Raw genomic sequence first — 24,881 nt, forward strand, 5'->3', positions numbered from 1 at the left:
GAAGAAGAGGCTCTTGAGGGTTCTAGCCCTGACTTGGACTTTGTCTTCTGGTATAGCACCAGCTGAGGAGCCAGTCCTCTTCCTACAATAGTCATCCCAGGCTCTGGCCCCTACTCCTCTCTTTGAACAATCCACTAGTCCCATGGCAGTCAGTGTGGTCAGAAAAAAAAAAAAAATGGCAGCCTTCCCTGGGGGAGGGCAGCTTGTTTATTGAATACAGAAGATACATTTACAGAGTACACAAATAAATAACTGCACATTCTCCATCCACAGTCCATGGCATGACGGCCTGGTGGACCTATCAAAGGCCTAAGACACTAAACTCCCTCTGTCCTACCCTCACAACCAGAGCTACTTTGGGCAAGAGAGAAAATAAATCCCCACTGGTTCACACCCCCAGAGATTCCTGGGGAACTGGTAGGTGGGGGAATTCCGAGGCTGTGAGGCTCAGGCTCTCCACTGCCTCCTATTCAGAGGGCAGGGGATGTAAGGATGTAAGGAGAGGGTATATAAGGCACAGTTGACTTGGCACAGAGTGGTCTCTTTGGTTTGGTTTCCCAGTGGAGGTGGCATACGTAGAAAAGAGGGCCTAGCTCAAGGCTGCCTCCTGAGCAGAGCTGAGTGGAGTAAGACTCTTCCTGCTGACAGAGGCTCTTAGTCTAGCCAAGGCCCTGCTAGGCTCTGTCCTGCCCCTTCTACACACTGAAAGCAGCTACAGAGGGAGGGAGCTTGGATTCCAGCCTCCTATGGTGATGGCAGGGGAGACCATCTAGAAGGACTGTTGTGGCTCAGTCCTCTGGGAAAGCAGCCCCTGCAGCCCTCCCTACCTCCCAGAAGGGCTCCTTCCCGCCTGAGACTCAGTGGGGCCAGCCTGGAAAGTTAATGCTATGAAAAAGAAATGGGCACAGGGCAGAGAGGGCAAGGCCAGCTCTTACAGCAAAGTCAGTACCCATGGCACCCAGGGTTCAGAGGCAGGTAACACAGTACGGCTAAGTTCCAGGGTGAGGTTTGGAGAAGCTGAACAGAAGGGGAGTTGAGCAGCCCAGGACTCTCCCCCAGTTCAGCTACTCCTTTCTTTCCTCTTCCTTTTGGAGGGCTGTGGGTTTGCAAGGGTGCACCAGCCACCCTCCCTCTCCCCGCTACCCCCCCACCTATACCCAGGCTAGACACTAGATGGCGCCATCACGAAGCTATAAAGGAGGTCATGGCTACTCCAGGTGAGCAGCGAAGGGCAATACCAAAAGATAGAACGATGGATTGACAATGGACTTCTGAGGAAAATCCTTTTCAGGCACATCCATCCCCCAGGTAGCAGCAGCTGAGCTCCCTTTAACCCCTCACTGTTGGGAAGGAGGCAGATGGGGGATGTAACAGCATCCGAGTAGGAGACAGAGACAGTAGTAGGCTCTGCAAAGGCACTGACGGTGATAGAATCCCTCTCATAGAGAGGTTGGAGCCTGAGCGTAAAGGTCCATGTCACAGTCCTACACCAGAGGTGCTGACGAGTCTGGGGGCTAGAAGGGGTCCCTGGTGGTACAATGAAGATAGATCTTGACTAAGGGAAATGGTGGGGTCACTTGGATCTAACTGGAGCTAAGGGACTAATGAGGCACCCGGGGCTGGCAATCCAGCTACAGCAAAAGCTAGACCTCCCACTGGAGCACACCCTTAAGGATTAGCATGGCAGCGAATATGGGAGCTAGACGGATGCTTTGTGGATAAAAAGGGGTTAATAAAAGTAATGGATTAAAAGAGTCCTGAGCCATAGGACCCTTTCTACCCTACACTGTAGGTCCCTTTGGTCCAAGGAAGAGGCAAACATTAAGGAGACCAGTGGGGACTGGGTCCTGCACCTTTTCCCAACTCAAACAGAGCAGCTGCCTCCCAGGTCCCAGTTCAGGTGGCCTGGGGCCACCATTCCATCATAGCAGGCAAGGTAGGTGGGCAGCTGCTAAAGGTATAGAGAGGAGCTGGGTCCAGACATGCTGCCTGCTGCTGGCCCTGAGGCCTCGCTGGAGAGAAGGGATCGAGCCCAGGTGACACGCAGAGAGTGGCCAGACGGTAGTGCGTCCATGTCAGCGCTGACGGCTCAGCCGTTATACTGCTGCTGATAGCGCAGGTTGAGCTCCCGCAGTTCGCGCTCCCTAACACGGCGAGACTTGTTGGAGCGTGTGGAGCGGCTGGAACGTGTGGACTGGGAGGATTTGGTGCTCTGGCAACGAGAAGAAGCACGCTTGAGGAGATTCTGAGAGATGGATCGGTGGAGATTCTTCATGGATGAAGAGGCTGCCATGCTTACTACCCATGGGTGTCTTAGGGCTTGTAGTGCAGTCATCCGGGCTCCAGGGTCCACTGTCAGCAGCCGGTCAATGAAGTCCTTGGCCAGATTAGATACACTAGGCCAGGGCTAGAAGCCAAGAACAAAAATTAGTGTGAGAAGACGCAAGACTGTCCTCATAGCTGGCTATTCCTGTTAGATGGTACTGAGCCCTAGTTTTGTGCAGCAGATGGAGGAGGTACTCGGTAGGTATAGGTGTGGCGAATTACTCACCAATGGATGCTGTCTAATGGAGTCCTTTGTGGAAACTGCTTTAGGTTACGGAACTCAACCTAGTGGGGCCAAGTGCGGTGGAGGGTTGTGGATCCTTAAGCTGCTCTACTGAAGGTCAGGTTCTGGGGCCCTGAATCTCCTGAGAGAACTTCTAAGAAGGGCTCTGATACTTAAAGGGTAGGCAGCTGGATAATTGCCTGTTCTGCTACATAGGCTCCACTATGATGCCAGGGGCACCACTGCTTTCTTTAGTGCTAGGTGAAGTCTGTTGTCCTACTCTGCAGCACCCTTCACCTTGGGGAGCCTCTGAACATGCTCCTCAGGCTGCTCAGGAACATCTTACAAGGGTCCACATTCCAGGTATGGACATGGCCATTTAACATTACCCTAGTAGGGCTCCCTTGATCTCTTGCTAGGCATCAGGTGAACCCTTTCCCAACTGCTAGACAGAAATGATGCAGAGAGAAGACTCATCTGGATGCCTAAGGAAGAGGTAGGAGGCTTGTAGTCACCGTCCTCGCCTGCCTTTTAGAAATCAAATCTTAGATTTCACTGAGCTTAGCTGCAAGTGACAAGAATCCAGCATGTAACAAGGCCACATTCAGCATTAGGCCAGTACCCAGTGATGCTAGCACTCAGGAGGAAGAAAGTCAACGCCCGAGGACATGTAGCCATGGTGGTCCAGAGAGAGCTTGCTTACTCAGAGCAGCAAGTAGGTCCTGATACCCCTATGGGTCCGTGGAGCACAGGTTCCTGTGTTGAGACTGAGGAGGAAGAGTGTATAACTGCCAAGAAAACTTTGGCTCCCACATTAAGAAGGCCCTATGGAGGGGCTGGTGGGATGGCTCAGAGGTTAAGAGGACTGGCTGCTTTTCAGAGGACCTAGTTTTGATGTCCAGCCTATATGGCAGTTCACAACTGTCTGTAATTCAAGTTCCAGGGGGTCTGACACCCTCTTCTTGTTTCTGCATGTACAATGCTACACAGACATAGGCACCAAAAACACCCATTCATACAATGAAAAAAAAAAAAAAAAAAAGCCCTATGCATTGCTGCTGGCACCTGAGCACAAGCCCCTGCCTCTCACTTACAAAATGGCCTATCAGGACTTGATGAACATAAAGCCCAGCACTGAACACACTGGATCACAATGCCTGCACTGTGCTGCCTGCTGGGCTTCTCTAGTAACTAGAAGACATTCTGCAGCCCAGCCTGGGTTCCTGGAAAAACAGCTCCAAAGGAGCCCACAGTGCCGTGCACATGGCTGCATGATTCTGAGTCTGTCCCTTATTCCATTCTGGACAGAGAAGCAACCCTAAGCCAGGCATTCTTGTACACACATTAGATCCCAGCAGTTGAGCCAGGGATGGTAGTACATGCCTTCAATTCCAGCACTCAGGAGGCAAAGGCAGGTGGATCTCTGACTTTGAGGCCAGCCTGGTCTATAGAGTGAGTTTTAGGGCCACACAGAGAAACCCTGTCTTGAAAAGTCAATAATAATGATGATGATAGCAAAAGATCCCAGTACTTGGCAGGTAGAGGCAGGAGGATCAAGAATTCAAAGCCACCTTGTACTTCAAAGACAATCTGAAGCCAGTTTAGGCCTCCTGAGACCCTATCTCAAACACCTTCCTCAAAATAAGAGAGTAGCAGTTTCTCTGCAAAAGATGGAACAGTGGTTAAACTAGATTCACAAGCTAGAAATCTGAACATGGATGAACTGGTGGCTTCCTCACTTCAGTTCCTCACCCAGTCAAACTGTGGACTCCTGGGGCTTGGAAACAGTCTGATACAGTCTTAGAAGGGCCTCTTACCAGACCTGCATAGTGAGCTTAAACATCTCCATCTCCAGAGTGGCACAGGCGAGCACCAGGCACCAACCCCTGCTGCTCGTCAGGCGGCCAGCCTGTTAGTGCTAAAGCAAGCCAGATTGATCTACCCTTCCTATTCCCCCAGACTCTCGCCTTATCAATTACTGTGTTCGTGCCACTGTGTATAGAATGCCAATAGATTCATTTGTCTGAGTGCCAGCACAGCTCTCTGGAAGGCCCCCAACACTCTCATTCTTTGAAGAGCTGGGAAAACTATGCTGGTAGTATGATTCCCCAAGCCGATGCAACTCAAGTCGTCATACCTATGTGGGACAGAAAAAAAAAAAAAGCAGTAGGAAATCAAGCAGGCTGAACACAGGGAGGGGGGCCTTGTCTAGTTTGCAGATGGTGAGGCAGGGACTTCGGCTGACCGCCGGCTGAGCAACCTCTGAAAAGCTAACCTAGACTGAAATATAGGGCCTCTTACACCTCCACAGTCCCACTTCTGGCCTCAAGTCCAATCCAGAAAGCAGTCAATACCTGCAGCACATCCCACCTGCTTCTCTGAAGCCTGAGAATGTCTGCCAGGCTATGACTGACTGGTCAGGAGGCATTCAGGGCATGAGAAAAAGAAAAATGATTAAACAGCCATGCCCTTCGGTGTCCAAGATTCTAACTGCTTTCTCTGGCTGAAGGACAGAACTCTGACCTCAGTACATATCCTTGGCATCTGACAGGAACATTCGTGGCCTCAGTTGGCTAACAGATAAGACAGGTCCCAGATAGCAGCTGGTTAGTCTCCCATAGGTTTCTACCTGCATCTGGACTGATATGAAACACAGGAGGGGGTAAGGGCTAGCAGGAAATGTTAAGAAGTTAGTTAGCTCTGCCTGCAGACATTTAGGAGATTAGAAGACAGTTTCAATAATATGCTACTAGTCCATACTCTCCATGAATCTCTGGACACTTGTATGGGAGGAAGGGAATCACCTCCACTCTGAGTCTGACCGTCAAGCTGGCTGCCTTTTTTCTCCAGTCCACAGACCCCCAGACACCTTGTTCTCTTGCAGTGAAAGTACTTATTTCTGATGTTGTAACAGCAGAGAAGACAACCGCAGGGAGGGGAAGGGCCACTTCCTAACCACTTTCCCCTCATCATCCCCTACTTTTCTCCTGGGCCAAAGCCATTCCTTTGAGGACTCCTACTATCTCTTAGAGGGAGAGGCACTGATACAGAAAGGTATTCTGTTCCAGCTCACAGGATCTGTTTCCCTTTTCTCTCAGCCCCTTCTTGAGTGGGAGGAGACAGCAAGAGCAGTTCCCAAGGCTACTACAGTCTCACTTTGAGCTTGAAAGTCCAGAAAGGGGATGAGGATGAAGGCACCTGTTCAGCCTAAGCTGCATAAGGGTGAAGAAGCTGCTTCCTTCTGGCAGCAAACCGACTCACATGCCGCCCCAGACTTCCTCTGGCAGCAGGCTGACCCCTCTCAAGTGAGCCTAGAAGAAGGCAAAGTGTCAGGCTATAAGCCTGATGACCAATTCCACTTATTTGTATGACCTAAGAGAACTCACAGCCTCACTTTCAACATGGAGAGACTGAACACAACATAATTCTAAGCCTCTCCTAATTATGAAAGTTCTGAATCTTAAGAACATGCTTCCCATATTTTGTCACCTCTTGGCTACAGGCAAAGCATGAAGCATAGGATGTAATATTCTACCGACCTTCTGATCCCTGAGGTTCCTTGTACAGCCCATGACTGGGATAAGAAGACAGTCCCGCTGCAGAGCAGCCGGGGGGGGGGGGGGGAGGAAGGAACAAAGCTGGGCTTGCTACCATGACTCAGCTCTTCCTCCAGCTTTGTCTAAGATGTATTTTTATATTTTCAGATCCAGTATTCCCACCCTCAAAGGCATCCTTTTTGTACTTACGTGGGCCTGAATGAAAGCAAAGCAAAGGGCACAGAAGAAATTCTGGGAAACAGAGCTTTGGATTTACTCAGGAGAGCAGAGCTCTCATAACAGTAAGGACAGCACCCTCAGAAGCTACCCCAAGGTTGTATTTTTTGAAAAATGCACCAAGACCAGACACTGGCGGAGCCAGCAAATCCTCTACAAAATGATTCCAAGAGAGCCAAGGCTACACAGAGAAATAAATAAATAAAAATAAAAATAATAACAAGAGATGAAGATAACTCAGCTTTCTGCTCAAGTGAGCCAGACCACTTTGGACCAGGGCCCCAGTCGATGTACCATGCATGCCCTGGGACAGAGAAAACAAAGCATTCCAGGCAGAAAGCAGCTTTGCCCTGTGAGATGGAGAAACTGGGCAAGGAATGCAGAGGAATGCTTAGTAGGGGACAGGTGGACCAGATAAGTCGCCATAACCATCCACCCACTAGAGAGTTCGCACCTATCTTAATGGAGGGGAGACCGTGAGTGAATCTGAAGAAGTCGGAATGTAGGAGAGAGAACAGCAGGACAGCTTCCTAAACTAGGGGTCTGGAAGCAACAGAGCCTATGACAAGGAACAACTATCCAGGTAAAGTCAGACACTGAGGAGAGGAGAGGGAGGGGAGCACTCGTGCACAGGGAATGACTGAGCACAGCTATGTTGTTCCCTTCTGCTGGTGGGCCTCTGAGGGCTGAGAAAATGGCAGAGATGAAAATAACCGAGCCCAGGCTGACAAGCTGCTGGAAGTGTTTGGAGCAACCCTTTCTGTAGGAAGAGCTAAATGCAGTGGAGTTACAAATGTCAGCTGCTTCTAAACCACAGGGAAGGTCCTACTCTGGGGAGTGTGTAACCAGGGCAGCGGCAACAGAAGAATGCCTCAAGGACTACACTCTGGGAGCCTGCAGCCCATGAGGTAGCAAATGACGGGGCTCTGCTCTTCCTTTGGAATCTACCTCCTGCTCTATCACAGAAAGAACAGCCCATAGCTCCCTAAAAAAGGATTCCAACAAGGATTCCAGCTACCAAGAATCCACTGCCCATAATCAATGGCCCAAACAAGGCCACCTTGCAGTGACACTTGCTACGAGGTGTTAAGGAAGGCCTGTCTGAAGGTGACAGCAGTCTGGTTTATGTCTAGTGCATGTATGCATGGTACCCAAAATTGAGGTCCAGTCCAACATGGTCCAGATCTCTTGGGATAGAAGAGATTCTATCCCACATTCATCTCATCATTCATCCTGCCATCCCATGCTAGTCTAGTGCTGGTCCTGGGCCAAGTCCTGGTGTAACTTATTTATCTCCTTGCAATGGCAGGTATAGATTTGGGAAAACCATCATGGAATCCTGAATGCAAGAGCTATGAGAAAAAGATGCGAGGAAGAGTCAGGTGAGGAGAGGGTCAGAGAAGAGCTGAGATGGGGATGCTCAGCCAATTCTGACTTTGTGAACTCATCTTACTACAGAGTGGTCAGAACTAAATGGTGCTCGCCCAACTCATTGCTCTGTAAGAACCCTTGGCCCCAGAGAAATGGCTGGCTGGCCTGCTGACCAGAGGCCCATCCCTGGCAGACCACTTCCCATCATCTCATATTTCCCAGGCAGAAGAAGGATGGGTTTCTTCTCCCACCAGCTCTGTCATCTGCTCAGAGGCACTTACTCTCCTGAAGAAGGCTTTGTGAGACTTTACCCAAGCCCACCTGTCCCTGGAGTGATATCCAGGCTTACCCATGGCTCAGAATGCCCAAGTGGAGGAGGATGGCAATTCAGACTTCTAAAGAAAGTCAGCAGAGCTGCTGATGGTACCATCATTTTGCCATCAATCCTCCAAGAGCCTTTTCATACATCCTGCCTCTAGGAATAGAACTCTTGACAAAAGCAGTGACATCAGGCCAAGGATTGTCACATTTCTTGTCAAGTGGAGCACAGCAGCACTGAGTGAGAGAACCCCAACAGTACTTCAGCATGAGTCTACAGATGACTCACGTCCTGTATTCACTCCTTTAAAAACAGCTCCTCAGCCTCTTAAGGTCTCCTGTGACAGGAAGTTCGCCTGTTGAGGTGATTTTGTGTCTTGTCTTCTCTCACCCTCACATAGGCCTTCCCGTCTCCTTTAGTAACATGTTCTCATCCCTTTCAAACTGCCTTCTACTCCAGCACCCCTAAACTGGGTAAATTTCAGACTTCTCTTTGCAATGTTATCTCCATCTACATTTCCTCTTCTTTTTATTTATTTATTTATTTATTTATTATATACACAATGTTTTGCCTGCATGTACGCCTGCATCAGAGGGCACTAGATCTCATTATAGATGGTTATGAGCCACCATATGGTTGCTAGGAATTGAACTCAGGACCCTTGGAAGAGCAGCCACTGCTCTTAACCTCTGAGCTATCTCTCCAGCCCACTCCTCTTCTTTCAATGTCCTGAATTTCCCTAAGTGAAGAGCATGCTCATTCCTGGAATTCTATGAAAACGTTTGTGCCCACAGCAGCTTTGGCCAGCAGTTTCCTAAGCATAGCACCAGCAAGGTCTCTGCTTCATCTTGCCTGACAGCAGTTGCATTTGAGACCCTTCCCAGGATACCACCAGTGACTACTCATACTTCCCTTAGGAGAAACCAGAACAACATTCCTTTTAGTCATCACAATACTCCCGTTCAACCAGCAAATGTTGAGATAGGTAGCTATGGCGTGCCAAGCCAGGTCTGTGGGGAATGTATGTGCTGGCACACAAAGTGTCAACTAGGACCTTACAGGTCAGCAAGGAGATATGTGTCCACACATAAGATAACAAAGAACACTGAAACAGACACTAGCAAAATACTGAGGTATGTGTTGCAAAGAAAAGCAGACTATATTCCCTAAAGCCAACATGGAATGTGTTCCAATTGTAGGCCTGCTCTGCTCTTTAGCTGTGAAACCACTGACAAGCTACTTACCACAGTAGCCTCAGTATCCCTGTGTGTAAAATGGGTGAAAACTGGAGATGCTAGATGTAGCATACCCAGCTCAATACCTTGAATCTGGTAGGCTCTAGACAATGGCAATGGTTAGCATTATTCCTAAAGAAAAGCAACCTTTGAACTGGACCTTTCATAGCAGATACATTTCTAAGGTCAACACCAAGAATAAATCGAATAGTCTGAACAAAAGCTTACTGTGCTGACTGACTGGCTGTAGCAAACATCTGGGGCCTGTAGTACATACAAGTGGGGTACAGCCCGAGCCTGGACTTTAGATGGAAATGTCAGGATTAGGCCCTGTCACTACCACAGGGCCCAATCAGGTGTTCAAGGGTGGAAGTTTTCATACTCTGGGTAATAGAGGATGGTCCTCTAGAGAGGATGGGCCTCTCTAGATCCACCCTCAAAGCTAATGCTCCTCCTGCAGAGCTGGGACTAGCATCATTTTCCTAAGCACGTGGTGCCTACTCCCTAGAATCTAAGATCTGTCCCAACCAGGCCCAAGAGCCAAGCTGGGGCCATTTTAACAACATATAATAATTTAGGCATCACCTATAACACTTTCTGCTGCATCTGACCTATAAGAAAGCTGGGGATCTTCTCAGCAGCAAGGGTTCCCCAAAACAAGGCCTTCACCTCTTTCACTTCTGCTCCACTCTCTCAAACAATATCCAATTTACCCAGGAGCTCAGTCAGGTACAGGAGCCTTCTGCTGAAGTCCATAGCCAAATCCTGCGAAAACAAGGGTGCCAGGCAAGGCTTGGTGTACAGGAAACAGGCAGACTTTCATGTCTCTTGTATTTTCTCCAGATATGCTTCTGGGTAGGCAGTGACCAGTAGGACAAAAAGATAACTGGAAGCCAGGTGGATCTCTGAGGCCAGCCTGGTCTATAGAATGAATTCTAGGACAGCCAAGACTACACAGAGAAACCCTGTCTCAAAAACAAACAAACAAACAAACAAACAAAAAACTGGCCTCCAGCACAGAGGACCAGATCTAATAAGGAAGCCACCTCCCCCACACAATACCCAGATAAATCATTTGTAGGTGTCTTAATAACTTTTCATATTGCTGTGATAAAAATACCTTTAAAAATGTAGCTTAAGTGGGACTGGAGAGATGGCTCAGCAGTTAAAAGCACTGGCTGCTCTTCCAGAGGACCAGAGTTCAATTCCCAGCACCCACATGGCAGTGCACGGCTGTCTGTAACTCCAGTTTCAGAGGATCTAGCGCCCTTGCACAGACTTGCAGGCAGAGCACCAATGCACAAAAAAAAAGTTTTCCACAGAGGGTGGGTAGGCAGGTAGTTAGACCTGTTCTTGAGGTTGGTCAAGCTCCTGGTGGCGCAGGGTCTGCCAGGGATTTGACTCAGAGCTGGGAACTGATGCACTCAACTCCAACTAGAGCTTAGTGGAGGCAAAGACTGGGTAATGCCCAGCTCCTGCTCTCACACGGAGGGCCCGCAACTCTGGCAGAGCAGGCACAGAATATCTGGCTCTTGTCTTTGGATGCCAGCAGGAGCAGGAGGCCTGAGTCCATTCTCTACTCTACTAATTTGTTATTCCCCCAGGCTCAGATAATCAATAGCCAGTTAGCAAGACTGCAAGCTCCAATTAGCTAAACTGCTCGATCAACAATTGCCAGAATCAGAAATTCTTGGGTGCATCTATAGATTTTTCAAGTTTTTCTACTTGGGAAACACATACTCTTTCTCCCTCCTCCTGTCATCTGGAAGGACTCTCAACATTTTGGCACCATACAAAGCTCAGAATACAAGCAGCCTTTCAACTTTCCAGACATTCATGCTCTACTTAAAGTATCCGTTTCAGCTATAACCTAATGTAGTCCCCGAGCCTCCTGTCCAGGCTGCAGAACTTTCTGAGAACCTTTACAGGGTTCTCAGGCTAACCTGTGGCATCCTGCACTCTTGTTTAGTACTAGTTCAACACAGACAGGTGAGAATCAGCATTTTATAAATGCCATATTCACTCACTTAAAATCTACAAATGACAGGAGAACAAACACGAGCTTTCCATTGTGTTGCTCACCCTGTGGAGAGCGTCAGTGTTCTACAGTGACCTCTTTGCTTCAGAGCCCACACAGGCCATGTGTCAGTGTAAACAGTTCTCTTCCTCGCAGAAATATTGTGGAAAGACCCCTCACTAGTGCTGTGACAGAGCTGCACAGGGAAAGATGGCTCTGTTCTTAAATCACTGCCACCTTTGAAATGTATGACCTAGGGCCTCTCCTACAGAAGAACAGCCCCATTCCTGAGAAAGGGCTGTCCTTGACTAACCCCTCAACTTCATCTGCAAGCTAACGGGGAGGCTGCTATAGCGTGGGATCCTAAGCCCTGAAACAGAGTGATGTGAGGCCCTTGGGTGACTCTCACAAAGAACACTGTTCTGAGCCAGATAATGGGGATGGGAGTGGGTGGTCCTGGCCCTAGGAGGAAAAGTCAGGCCACAGAAGGCAGTTGCTCCTAGAGCTCCTTCCCAATGGAACAGACACTAGAGGTCTTAGTGTAGGTTGCAAAAAAGGCAGAAATGGCAGGTGGCAGTGATGATGCATACCTGTAATCCCAGATTTGGGAGGTGGCTACAGGAGAATTAGGAGTTCAAGGCCATCCTTGACTACATAGAGCTTCTGGTCAGTCTGGGCTATACGAAACCCTCCCTCAAAAAAACAAAGCAAAGGGGCTGGAGAGATGGCTCAGTGGTTAAGAGCACTGCCTGCTCTTCCAAAGGACCCGGGTTCAATTCCCAGCACCCACATGGCAGCTCACAGCTGTCTGTAACTCCATTTCCAAGGGATTGGACACTTTCACACTAATGCACATAAAATAAAATTCAATAAATTAAAAAAAAAAAGCAAAGAGGCACTGATTGTACTCAGTGGGTAAAGGTGCTTGCCATTCAAGACTGATGATTTGAGCTTGATTCCGAGAATCCACATGAAGGTGTAAGGAGAGAACCTACTCCACAATGTTGTCCTCTGCCCTCTACATACATGCCATGCGTGCACATACCCACAGCCACATAATCACACATACAATAATAAATAAAGCATTAAAAAGCAAAACACCAAACAAATAAAACAACAACAACAAAAACGGCAAAGACAACCGTAGTGCCCTGGCAGGCCAAGCCCTGAGGGGAGCACTCTGTCCTTGGGGGAGGCACCCTCCTGTCTTGGAAGAGTACATAGTCCTGCAAAACTCAGCTCATGTTCCTCACAAAGCATAATGAAACCTTCCACAAGCACATAAGCATTCTCCAGCTTGCAGCATGTGCAGTCTGCTGCAGTCGGCCTCATCTTCTCCCCAGTCAGCGTCCTGCTAAGATCAACTAGCAATGACTCTCTTTGCATCTTCCTTCAGCAACCACAAACTGGATGGCTTGCTATTTGAACCGCACACAGGTTAGTATTTGTGGGCCTGTAACTTAGTATATATATATATGTGAGCTGAAGTTGGGCATGGAGGTGCATACTTGTAATTCCAGCATTTAAGAAACAGAGGCAGGAGGATTAAAAGCTGAAGGCCAGCCTTGGTTATACTCTGAGAATAAGGCTATTCTGTGCTATATGACACTCTGTCTCAAAAAAAAAAAAAAAAAAAAAAAAGTAAACTAACTTCTAACATCTTAAGGTCAGATCTGGTTTCTCTTGTAAAAATCAAAGTATGTGGATACATGTGGCCTCTATTGTTGCATGGCAAAACTGAATCGAGATAAGATACTGTTCCTGAGGATGGAGCATATTCATTCTAGCTTATTTTGTACTCAAAGGAATAGACACTACAGAGGCCCTTACCCCTACATCCACGCAGCTACTAGGCCTAGTCACAGCTTCCCACTGCTAGTGCACGCATCTCTCTGCCTCTCTACTTGAGGGCTCTCTCCAGCACCCATTAACATTCAAGATAGGCAAGAAATACAAGGGATTTAATGCTGAAGATATTCTAAAGATTTTTTTATGTGTGTGTTTGTGTGGACGTGTGTGCATGTCTGTACTGTGGCCCATGGAGGTGGATTCTTGACCTGGAATTATGTAAGTGGTTGTAAGCTGACCAACATGGGAGCTGGGGACTGAACCCAGGTCCTCTGCAAGAGCAATATGCACTCTGAACCACTGATTATCTCTCCAACCCCAATCCCACCAAAAGAAATTCTTAACTCTTAAGGTAGAGTTGATATCCTTAAACACACACACTTCCATGATACATTCCTGTGACACAGTCCACAGTTATTCATAAGCTTGGAAGTGGGACTGAGTTCCAGTAGCAGTCCACTTTTGTGTGTGTGGTGTATGGTATACATGTGTTCCTGTGTGTGTACAGGCACACATGCATGTGTGTGTTGAGGCCAGAGGCTGATCTTCTTTATCCTACCCCGCCCTATTTTTTGAGACAGGGTCTCTCACTGAATCTGGAACACAGCATTTTGGCTAGAGGGATGCTTCTATCACTGCCTCCCCAGTGTTGGGATGACAAGCACATGTACTTTTACATGAGTTCTGTGGATCTGAACTCAGGTCCTGTGGTACATGGCGAGCACAAAAGTAGCTGAGCCATTTCCCCAGCCCCAGACCACTTCTTTTTTTGTTTTGTTTTAGACAGGGTCTCACTAGACAGCACTAGCTGGCCTGAACTTGATATGTGGGCCAGGCTAGCCAGCCCATTTCGTAATGTACTTGTTCATTACATTGACCCTTTTCCTGTGTCACTTTCCCCTTCCTTTGCTTACCTACCTCCCACATAAGCTTTCTGCTGCCAGGTCTTCGCCTCAGACTTACAGTTAGGGGAATCCAAACTAAGACACTTTGCTAGTCTCTGTCACTTCTACACTGTCTGCCTGGCTCCATGAGCATGACCTTTAGAGCAGGCCCCTCTGACCAGGAGCTACAGGTTATACCTTCTCTCTGAGGGGCCCTGCTAACACCCCTGGAACAGGGGCAAGACAAACTCACCTCCCCCAAATAACTGTATTTGCCCCTGAGGATCTGCCGGTATAGCCGGGTACGGTTGTCATCCTCAAAGGGCATAGTGCCACTGAGCAGGATGTAGGCAATGACACCCAGTGCCCACATATCCACGGAATTGGTGTAGGGTTTTCGAACCAGGACCTCAGGCGCAATGTATTCAGGTGTGCCACAAGTGGTCTTCATCAGGCAGTCATCACCCTTCTTTCGGGCACTGGCCAAGCCAAAGTCAGTGATGATGATTTTGGAGTCAGTGCCCGGGTGGTAGTAGAGGAGATTCTCAGGCTTGAGGTCTCGGTGTGTGATGCCAAGGGCATGCAGATACCGGACACCATCTAGTACCATTTGCAGCACTCTTGTGGCATCCCGCTCAGTGAAAGAACCCTTGGCAATAATCCGGTCAAAGAGCTCACCACCAGTGGCCAGCTCCATCACCATATATACACGCTCCTGTGTCTCAAACACTTCCACCAGCTGGATGATGTTGGCATGGCGTACCCGGCGCAGCACTCGGAGCTCAGACTCACACACCTCCCGCCCTTCTCGATACTTGGTCTCGATCATCTTGATAGCATATGGCTGTCGGGTTGCCCGGTGTTCCACACGTACCACTCGGCTAAAGCTGCCTCGGCCAATCAGGGCCTTGATATCATACTTAGCTGTCACACGTGGGTCAAATTTGGCCCTGTACTTTGCCACCCTGGCCCTGCGTGGTGGTTCTGAAGGAGGCTCTGTGTGGCCAGAAGTGGGAACACCAGGGCAGGGAGGTGCATATTGACTGGTAGCTGGAGACCCAGCTTTGAGAGGGCTAACGCTGTCCACCTCTGTGATGAAGTGCTTGTATACATCATTCTTAGTGCCACTGAATGGCTCCACTTTCTTGACCAGATCCAGCTGCACATCCTTGGGTGGCTCAGGAAGGACCTTGCTTGTCCCACAGCCCATCACTGACACGGGGGCATCCTCTCCAGCGAGGCTGGCAGGACCTGCTCTGTAGGCAGTGGTCCCGTCTACACCTATGCAAACAGAAAAAAAAAAAAAAAAATGGTAAGTCAGAATAGCCAGGGACATCTCTGAAGGATAACAGTTATTTTCCTTTTCTTGTCTCCTTAATAAATGCAGTCTAACTAAAAATGAAGTCAGATAAGGGACAGGGAGATGAATGGGGTTGGGGTGCATGATGTGAAACTCACAAAAAAAAAAAAAAAAGAATCAAGATAAAAAAAAAAAAGAAGAATGAAGCTTAGACATGGTGGTGCATATCTGTAATTCTAGCACTTTGGAGGCGGAGGCAGGAAGGGCATGCAAGTTTGAGACTAGTCTACATAGCAATTTCCAGGCCGTCTAAGGCTATTTAATGAGACTCTGTCCCAAGAACAAACAAAAATTGATTGACACAATAACCTGCAAAGAGATGTCTTTGACCTCTTAAGAAGTTAGAGTAGGGGATAGAAAGATGGATCAGCAGTTTAAGAGCACTGGCTATTCTTCCAGAGGACCCAAGTTCTATTCCTAGTACCCGCATGACAGCTCATAACTGTCTGTTCCTCCAGTTCCAGGGGATCTGCTGACCTCTTCTAGCCTCTAATGGCACCAGGCACACATATGGTGTACAGACATACATACAGGCAAAACACCCATACACATAAAATTTTTAAATAAAATAAAAATAAAAACAGTCAGGCAATGTTAGTGCAAACCTTTAATCTCAGCACTCAGGAGGCAGAGGCAGGTAGATCTCTGAGTTCGAGGACAACCTGGTCTACAGAGCAAGTTCCAGAAGATCCAGGGCCACACAGAGAAACTCTGGCTCAGAAAACCAAAAAATAAAATAAAAACAAAGACATTAGGGATAGTAATAACTCAAACCTATAATTTCAGATTTTTCACTTTAAACAAAGCCTGCACACAGATCTATAGTCAACAGTAGATCACTGTTTATCCCAATTAGAAGGCTGCTATCAGCATTCTACCATTCCAAATACAGACTGAAACAGGAAAAGGGGCCAGCTCTGAAAGCTAGGGGACACAGGTAGCACCCTTCAGATGGCCACAGTTCCTCCACACTCTAACCACATCTGCTTTGCTTTGTTTTTTGAGACAGGGTCTCACTATGTAGCTCTGACAAGCCTGGAAATTAACCTGTCTCTGCATTCTCTGTCTATCTGTCTCTCTCTGTCTTCTCAAGACAGGGTTTCTGTGTGTAGCCTTGGCTGTCCTGGACTCTCTTTGTAAACCAGGCTGGCCTCAAACTCAGTGATCCTCCTGCCTCTGCCTCTCAGAATGCTGGGATTACAAGCATGCAACACCACGTCTAGCTCCTGTCTCTGCTTCCTGAATGCTCAGCTCCAATCACACTTTATCTTCCCACACTGATGAAGTGGAAATGGAAATACTGGGAAAATGATGGTGGCTGGCAAAAACTTTGGAAAAACCTATTCTTCTAGCTATGTTGTGTCGGTGTCTTAGCAGCCAGCACAGGTAACTGAGTAGACAGGGTGAGTGAGAAAGCCCCAGAAAAAAGACATCCTGGGGTCATGTAACATCAGTTACCCAAGTCACAAAGCTAATATAGACATTATCTGATCCTCCAGGGTCTGCTCAATACCTTCAGATCCCAGACTGATATAAACCACTCCTCAGGGAAAGCCCATGCGTACTGGACAGTAACAGAGGGAAGAAGCACTTGGCACCACTGTCCTCCCTGACCCTATGGAAATGACTGGCCAAGAGAGGTAGGGAGACTTATAGCAAATAAATAGACAAATAGCAATGGCCAAGCATGTCCTCATCTCCTGGTTCTCCATCCAAAGATCTTTATTATTGAACAGTAAAGATTTCAGAAGTATCTGGGCCCAGCAGAAACTGACCTCATCAGGGCAAAGCCTCAATTGTTTCCTTACATCACTAAGGCGGTGAGTCATCACACCTCTGCTGAGCCCTTTTCTCAAGAGCCTATCTTCAGAAACTCAAATTCCAACTATAAGCTGTCATGCAGCTCCCATCTTTATTCTAGTTTTCTTCTTTATTAGCCAGTCTTGCTATGTAGCGCTAGCTGACCTTGAACTCACCATTTAGCCTGGTCTGGTTTCTAATTTGCAGCAATCCTCCAGCCTAAGCTCCTGAGTGCTGGGACTACAGGTATGTGGCTACACAGGTCTCCTCTCGACTGTCTTTCATTACTGTCAGCTCCTTGACAAAGGCTTGTCTCTCAGCTTTCTAGGACTCCCTGGGTACCTAGCGAAGTGCTGAACTCAGGCAGCATTCACCGTCTGTCAACAGAGAGTAAAACATGGCCTACATTTGGACTTCTGTTTGCTATGAAGCAACAGTGAAAGATTCTGAGGTATTTTCAAGAAGCAGAAAGAAGCCACAACTGCGGTACAACATCTTCGACAACAATGGAAGCCTATTTGGATTTCAAAGGTTATCTGAACCTCAAAGTAAATCTGTCCACAGCTTCCTAACTCTATTTATGGGCACGGCCAGGAGAAAAGAGCTACCAACACAGGCCTGGTCTGTGAATGTCTCCCAAGGGTGGAAAATAGACATTTGCCCCTCTCCAATGCCACCACCACAACCCACAATTCTCCTCACCCCCACCCCGACACACATAGTAAAGCAAGATAACCTTTCAACTATAAAGAACCTGAAAGCAGAGCATAGTGGCACACACCTTTAATCCTAGTGGTTGTGAGGCAGAGGCAGGTGGATCTCTGTGAGTTTGAGGCCAGCCAGGGCTACAAGGAGAAATAAATACAAATAAATACATACACATATAAATGATTCTGAACCTTGCTTTGGAAGGCAGAAGTCTCTCATTAATCTCAGGAATTTGTAATTACTAAACTGTACTTCTCATCATCACATCATAAGGCAGACATACACCAGACAAAAATCTTTTGTCATTTTAGACAAGTCTTTTGAACAGAAGCAGCCAGTCTTGGGGAAACTCTGTTTCTACAACTCACACACACACAAATAAAATAAATAAATGTAACTAAGAAGGAGAGTGACAGAGATGACATCTGACATTTGCCTTCACTTGTAGGCACACACACCTGTGGATGCACCCACATGCACACAAAACAGATAATTAAAAAAATAACTAGCTTGCCAGTGGTGGCACACTGCTTTAATCTCAGCATTCACGAGGAAGAGGCAGATGGATCTCTGGGAGTTTGAGGCCAGTCTGGTCTATAGAGCTAGCTCCAGGACAACCAAGGCTATGCAGAAAAACCCTGTCTCAAAAAAACCAAAACCAAATCAAACCAGAAATCCTAAATAAAACAATTTTCTAATTAGCACTTGAGAGACTGGGGAAGGAGTGCTGCTACAAATGTGAGGGATACACAGCAAGACCATGCATCCCAAATGAGAGAAACCGAGTGCACCAGCAAGTGGGCTCACCCAGGGAAGAGTTCTGGCTGCCACACATGCCAGTCTGAGTTCACTCCTCACACGGTGTAAGGAGAGAACAAATTCCTGTAAGCTGTCCTCTGATCTCCACCATGTGCACCACGTGTGGCACACGCACCCCCCATACACAAAGCAAATATATAAATGTAAGAGGAAAAGTTTTTAAAAGGAAAAGTTAGACACAACCCACATAGTCAGCAATAAGACTATTAATTAATTCTAAGTTCAATCCTGGGAATCCATGGTGTAAGAAAGTTGTTTTCTAGCTGGGCACAACTTTAATTCCAGCACTTGGGAGGTGGAGGCAAGTAAATCTCTGAGTTCAAGCCCAGCCTAGTCTACAGAGTGAGTTCTAGGACAGCTAGGACACAGAGAAACCGTGTCTCAAAGAAAAAACAGTTGTTTTCCAACCTTTACATGCATGATCTGACACAGTGAATGTACCCACATTCACATACATATCATATGCAATAATGATGATGATGATGATGATAATAGATTTGGACAATAGCCTTGGCTGGCCTGGAACTTGCTAGATTATCTGCTTTTGCCTCCTAAATGCTGGGAATCCAAGATAGTGTTTCTCTGGGTAGCTCTGGCTGTAGATCAGGTTGGTCTCAAACTCAAAATACTCCTGTTTCTGCCTCCTGAGTTGTGGGATTAAAGGTGTGCACCACCACTTGGCCCATAAAGTTTTGAAATACGTTCTCCTATTTAGCTCAGGTTGGCTTTGAATGTGGAATTTTCCTGCCTCAGTCTCCCAAGTGCTGAGATTATAGGTATATACAGCCATGCCTGGCTTTTAATATCATTAATGACCGTTATTCTTTTTATCTTTCTTTTCTTTTCGGTTTTTCAACACTGTGTTCTCTGTGTTGCCCTGGCTGCCCTGGAACTTGTTCTGTAGACCAGGCTGGCCTCCAGCTCACAGAGATCCACCTGCCTCTGCCTCCTGAGTGCTGGGATTACAGGTGTGCCAACCACCACTGCCTGGCAATCATCAGATTTTTATTATTTACTTATTTAATTTTTGAGATGGGGATCTATATTACCCTTGCTGACCTTAAACTCCTAAGCTCAGGTAATACCTCTGTCTCATTTCCCGAGTAGCTGGTACCACAGTTATATATACCATGTCCAGGTTTTTTAGAAAATAGTACCCTGGGACCCCACTTTTCAAGAACACCTGAACACACTGTCCTACATGATAACAGTTGGTAGACAGAGACCCCATCTTGCTGAGAGTGAGACTTCTGAGGTTTCCTTTGTTTTCTTCACTTTGCCACGAGGCCCAACTCTATCTATGATAATCCCACCATCAGAAATACACATCTAGTAATTTGCCCTGAGTTTTCACTTCTATCCCACAAATGTTTACTAATTTCCTGCTTTGGAAAATTCTATTAGGAGAGTGATAAAAAGAAGGCATAGTCTTTGCTCTCAAAGAACGTACAGCCTAGACAATGCCATACAAAATCCTTTGACCAGCCAAGTTGTAGCACACGCCTATAATCCCAGCACTCAGGGAGGCAGAGGCAGGTGGATCTGTGAATTCAAGGCCAGCCTGGTCTGCAAAGTGCAGACAGCCAAGGCTGCACAGAGGAACCCTGTCTTGAAAAAAAAACAAAAAACAAAAAACAATCATTTACCCATTAATTTTTTTTTTCAAGACAGGTTCTTACTGTGTAGCTCTGGCTGTGAGCTCACCATGTACACTAGGCTGGCCTTGAACTCACAGAGATTCACCTGCCTCTGCCTCCCAAGTACTAGGGGACTAAAGGTGTGGGCCACTAAGTCCAGCTGACCCATCATTCTTAAAATGCCCTGAAAGGCCACTTCAAACTTGCAGCTTGAAAAAGTTTCTTAGATAATTTTCTTACAGCAAAGGAAAACTTAACATATTTCTACCTTAACATCTAATATCCTGACAATGAAAGATTGTATCAAGAATTACTTCAGTGATGACCTAGCAGATATAATACTAAGATTTTTCGGAAGGGAAGGGTGTTCAGATAAGCCTCTTTCCAGCTCTCAATAATCAGGATTGCTTACCTCTTTTTAGGGCTTTACTTCTCAAAATTTCTTCATATGCCAAGATATGCATAGAGAATAAACTATTGTGTGATGCCCTGGGCCAATGGAGACAGCTCTCTTAGCTATCCTGGAGTTTAAGGGTCAATGGTTTCAACTGCTTTCAGCACAGTCACATCACCACAGAGCTAGTTAGGCTCTAAGGAATGTCAGAGTTGCTCATGTAACATGTTCATACTTACAAAGCCAAATGAAAGGTCAAACCAAATTCTCACTCATTCAACTATGACCTTGTGACTGTCACAAAACCTCAGCGTCTACCTCAGATTCCACAGGCACTCCGATCTTCAAGGGCATTCTGTTCCAAGGGCCAAGAAACTCAGATGTGAAACTACAGCTCAGTGTCAGAGGCAAGCAAGTTTCCTGAGGGCTGCACTTTCTTTGGCTCCTTTAGACAACTTAAGCACAGGATTACAATTAGACCTAGAAAACTTGCTTGTTCAGCAAACTCATCCTCTAGTTAAGTCAGCATTCCAAAGCCCTTCTAGGAGAATGGCCAACTGCATCTGTCTGATGAGAAGCAGTGTTATCAGAGCTCTCAGATACATAGAATCAATCTTGAAGAAAACACAAAACACAAGGGAATACCCCACACACTGCTCAATATAAAGAACAACTTTAAAAGATAGCATCTTGCCAGGCATCCCAGCACTCAGGCAGAGGCAGGAGGATTGGTCTGCAAAACCGGTTCCAGGGCAGGACTACAAGGAGAAAACCTCTTCCAAAAACACAAAATAAGAAAAAAAAAAAAAAGACATTTTCTAGCTGGGCCTGGTGGAAAAGGCCCATAATTGAAGCTATTCAGTAAACTGAGGCAGGAAAATACCAATACCTGTCTAAGCTACAGAGTGAGTTCAAGACCAACCTGGAAGCTTAGTAAAGCCCTATCTCAAAATCAAAAGTGAAAAAGAGGCTGGGACTCTAGCTCAGTGGCAGAAGTCTTGACTAGGTCCAACTTTTAGTACTAGGGGAAAACAAAGCAATAATATCAACCACAATGAGGCTGGCAAAAGCACAATGGGTCTAGGCACCTGCTGCCCAGACTGACAACCTGATCCCATCCCAGAACCAACACATGGACCTTAAACTCCTAAGCTCAAGCAATACCTCTGTCTCAGCCTCCTGAGTAGCTCTCAAAAAATTGTCTCTGACTTACACACACACACACACACACACACACACACACAAAGAAAAACCACAGAAAAGGTGAGCATAGTGGTGCATGCCTGTAATCTGCCTCAGGGAGGTAGAGGCAGGTGGGTCTCTGGGAGGCAGAGGCCAGCCTGGTCTACAAAGCAAGTCCAGGACAGCCAAGGCTATACAGAGAAACCCTGTCTCGAAATTGTCTGGGGCTAGGGTGTACCTCATATATTAGATTAGCATGTATAGGGCCCTGGGTTTAATACTCAGCAACAGAAGAAAAAAAAAATGATGAAAGACACTTGGACATTAGTAAATAGTGGCTCCCACTGAGAAAAATTGCAAGTGTACTAAGTATTTCATATATACTATCTCACCCATCTGCAATCTAATGAGATCTAACGAAGTAAACCTGACTATACTACTCTGGACCTACGCAAATACGACTCAAAGATTCTCAGGATCCTAAAAAGTCAGTAACTGAATTTAGGTCTTTCAAAGTCTTTCCAACGAATGGGCAATGGACCCATAATAGGGGTCCACAAAGCTAGTAGCTTCCTGAGGCAGGAGTACAATCATCCAAGAAGTACAGTCATTAGCTTTTGCTTTATTTTCTTTTTGAGACAGGGTCTCACTCCGTAGCCCAGGATAGACTGTGGAATTCACAATGTAAGCAAGACTGATCTCAAACTTACAGAAATCCCCCTGCCTCAGCCTCCTGAATGTTGGGACCACAGATGTGCACCACCATGTCCTGATTTTGTTTTTGTTTGTTTGTTTGTTTGTCTTCCTTCAAAATACTGGTTTCTGAAATGGATATAACAGCTCAGTTTAGTAGAATGGAAAATGCCCAGGGCCAATTAGTCACCATACAAGTGGAGGAAGGAAGACTTTAGAACAACTTTAAAAATACAGGTTTCTGACCGGCACAGTGGTGCATGTCTGTATTCCCAACACTTGGGGAGGCAGGGGCCAGCATGGTCTACAAAACGAGTCCAGGACAGCCAAGTCCACACAGAGAAACTCTGTCTCCAAACAACACAACAAAACTAACCTAACCAACCAATCAAATATGTGTGTGTGTGTGCGCGCGCGCGTGTGTGTGTGAGTGCGTGGGAGAACACAATGAGACAGGGTATCACGCTGTAGCCCTGCCTGACTTGGTACTCCATATGCAGTCTGGAATAGCCTCAAATCCATGGTAATCCTGCTCCTTCAGCTTCCCAAATGCTGGGGTTACAGCATCTGAGCTACTACACAACTTCTGAAATTAAACTGTAAGCTAAGTCTTAAGGCCCTGAGAACAATCTCCATCAACAATAGCAGTAATAACAATAATAATAATAAATAGATGGCCTCTGGAACTCTGTATCAGATTGTCCTTCAACTTTTGGGCACCCTCCTCCTGATTCTGTCTCTTTTGGGGAGTGCAGTGATCAAAGGCATGCACCACCATACCAGGGCTTTGGGTTATTTTGCTTTTGAAACGGGACCTCCTGTAGCCTAGGCTTGTCCTAAACATACTACGTAGCCTTGACTGGCCATTACTCATCTTCCTGCCTCCACCTCATAAACGCCGGGATTAGAAGTGTATCCATTACATCGAACCAAGAGGAAAACTGGAATTTTTATCTTGAAAAATGACTCCAAGAGACTTTTGGATCATCAAGGGTCGAAGAGGCTGCAGCGCCTATTTGCTGTGACAGTCTCATACACTGGCTATGACAGACTTTCCCTACTACGGCTTTATCTGTATCCAGGGGAAAGTCAGTGTCAGAATAGCTTTAACACTACTGTGTGAAAGCAAGGGAGATTTTCCCAAGGAAAAGACATCAATGGTAGATTTTAAAGGACACAGGCAAGTTTCCTATGCTGGTGAGTGAGGGTGGAAATGAAAGGAAGTTTCAAAAGCCGAGAAAGCAGCTATCTGAACCTCAAAGGTATGAAACCGCGAAGCTAACAGGAGGCTCACGTGCCTCAACAACACACTACATAAACGCAGTACAGAAGTGCTGACAAGTTGACTGTAACTAGGCCTCGTCCGGAGAACTCCGAACGCTGCAGGCTACGAGGTTTCGCTTTTCCCTGCGGTGACTAGGGAGGCAATTTTAACTAGTGGCTTTCAGGTGGGAATCCTCAATGCAGAAGCTTCAGAGAGGACTAAGCGGATAGGGCTCCTTGTACGTATGACAGATTTGAGGTGCAAACGACCCAGCTGGACTCTGGCCCTTTTTCCAGACAGTACATGGAAGCGATCGGTGACCCCCGCAGGACCCTGGCGTTCAGTCGCAAGGGAAGGGTGTGGAGTAGGCGCCGCACACACGCTTAGATCAACCTGACCCGCGCTGGACGCGGGATGGCTGGGCAGCAGACTGTCGGGCAGCTGACCACGTCCACCGGGCCTAACGCGGCAGCGGGTTTCGAAGCCCTGCCAGGTGACCGCGGGTGGCCACGGCACGGCCCGCTCCCCAGCCCGTGGGCCCTGGTGCTGTACAGGGGCCGAGGGCTCGGGGTTGCATGGCGGGCGGCGGCCGGGGCAGCGCCAGGCCCACGCCGCGGCGGAGCTCGCCAGCTCCTCACGCCGGTCAGGCCGAAGCCCCGAGCCGGAAGGCCTCACCTCGCGCGGGCGGCAGGCTCTTCGGAGTCTCGGCGGCTCAGCCCACCGCCTCCCAGCCCAGGCCGCGGGCGCCGCCGCCATCCTCCCGCGTCAGCGTCCTGACGTCATCGCCGCGCGCGCCCGACACCAAAACAAACTGGGGCGGCCTGCCGGGAGGACCCGAGGCGGAGGCGCCCGGCCGCGGAGGCGGTGGGCGTCCTCTGCGGGCCTGCCAGTCAACGGATTCCGGGCGGGGAAGGGCTCTTCTCGAGGGGTGGTTCTCTTTGCGGCTGGAAATCGCTGGGGATCAAAGCCTGTGGATGGCGACGGTGCTGCGAAACGTAAAAACTGAGGGAAATGGGGAGGAAATGTCAG

The 24,881-nt window shown here is 47.6% G+C and overlaps 1 protein-coding gene across 1 annotated transcript; it reads right to left on the reverse strand.

Moving 5' to 3' along the window:
* Nucleotides 1-189: 189 nt before the first annotated feature.
* Nucleotides 190-24,653, reverse strand: Pskh1 (protein serine kinase H1). Its single transcript, XM_021632240.2, has 3 exons — nt 24,528-24,653; nt 14,249-15,276; nt 190-2,407 (listed from the first exon to the last, which is right to left on the reverse strand). Exons 2-3 carry the CDS (start codon nt 15,203-15,205, stop codon nt 2,090-2,092), a joined length of 1,275 nt encoding a protein of 424 aa, XP_021487915.1. The 5' UTR covers nt 15,206-15,276; nt 24,528-24,653; the 3' UTR covers nt 190-2,089.
* Between the last annotated feature and the right edge of the window lie 228 nt (nt 24,654-24,881).

The sequence above is a fragment of the Meriones unguiculatus genome, chromosome 10 (genome assembly GCF_030254825.1).
Source record: "Meriones unguiculatus strain TT.TT164.6M chromosome 10, Bangor_MerUng_6.1, whole genome shotgun sequence".
NCBI classification, from domain to species: domain Eukaryota; kingdom Metazoa; phylum Chordata; class Mammalia; order Rodentia; family Muridae; genus Meriones; species Meriones unguiculatus.

Bases quoted from the DNA above. Each gene is read 5' to 3' on its own strand.
- Pskh1 (XM_021632240.2), bottom strand. From the start codon at position 15,205: ATGGGCTGTGGGACAAGCAAGGTCCTTCCTGAGCCACCCAAGGATGTG. The intron at 2,408-14,248 runs GTGAGTTTGTCT...CTTGGCTTCTAG, and splicing joins AATACAGTTATTTGGGGGAG to CCCTGGCCTAGTGTATCTAA.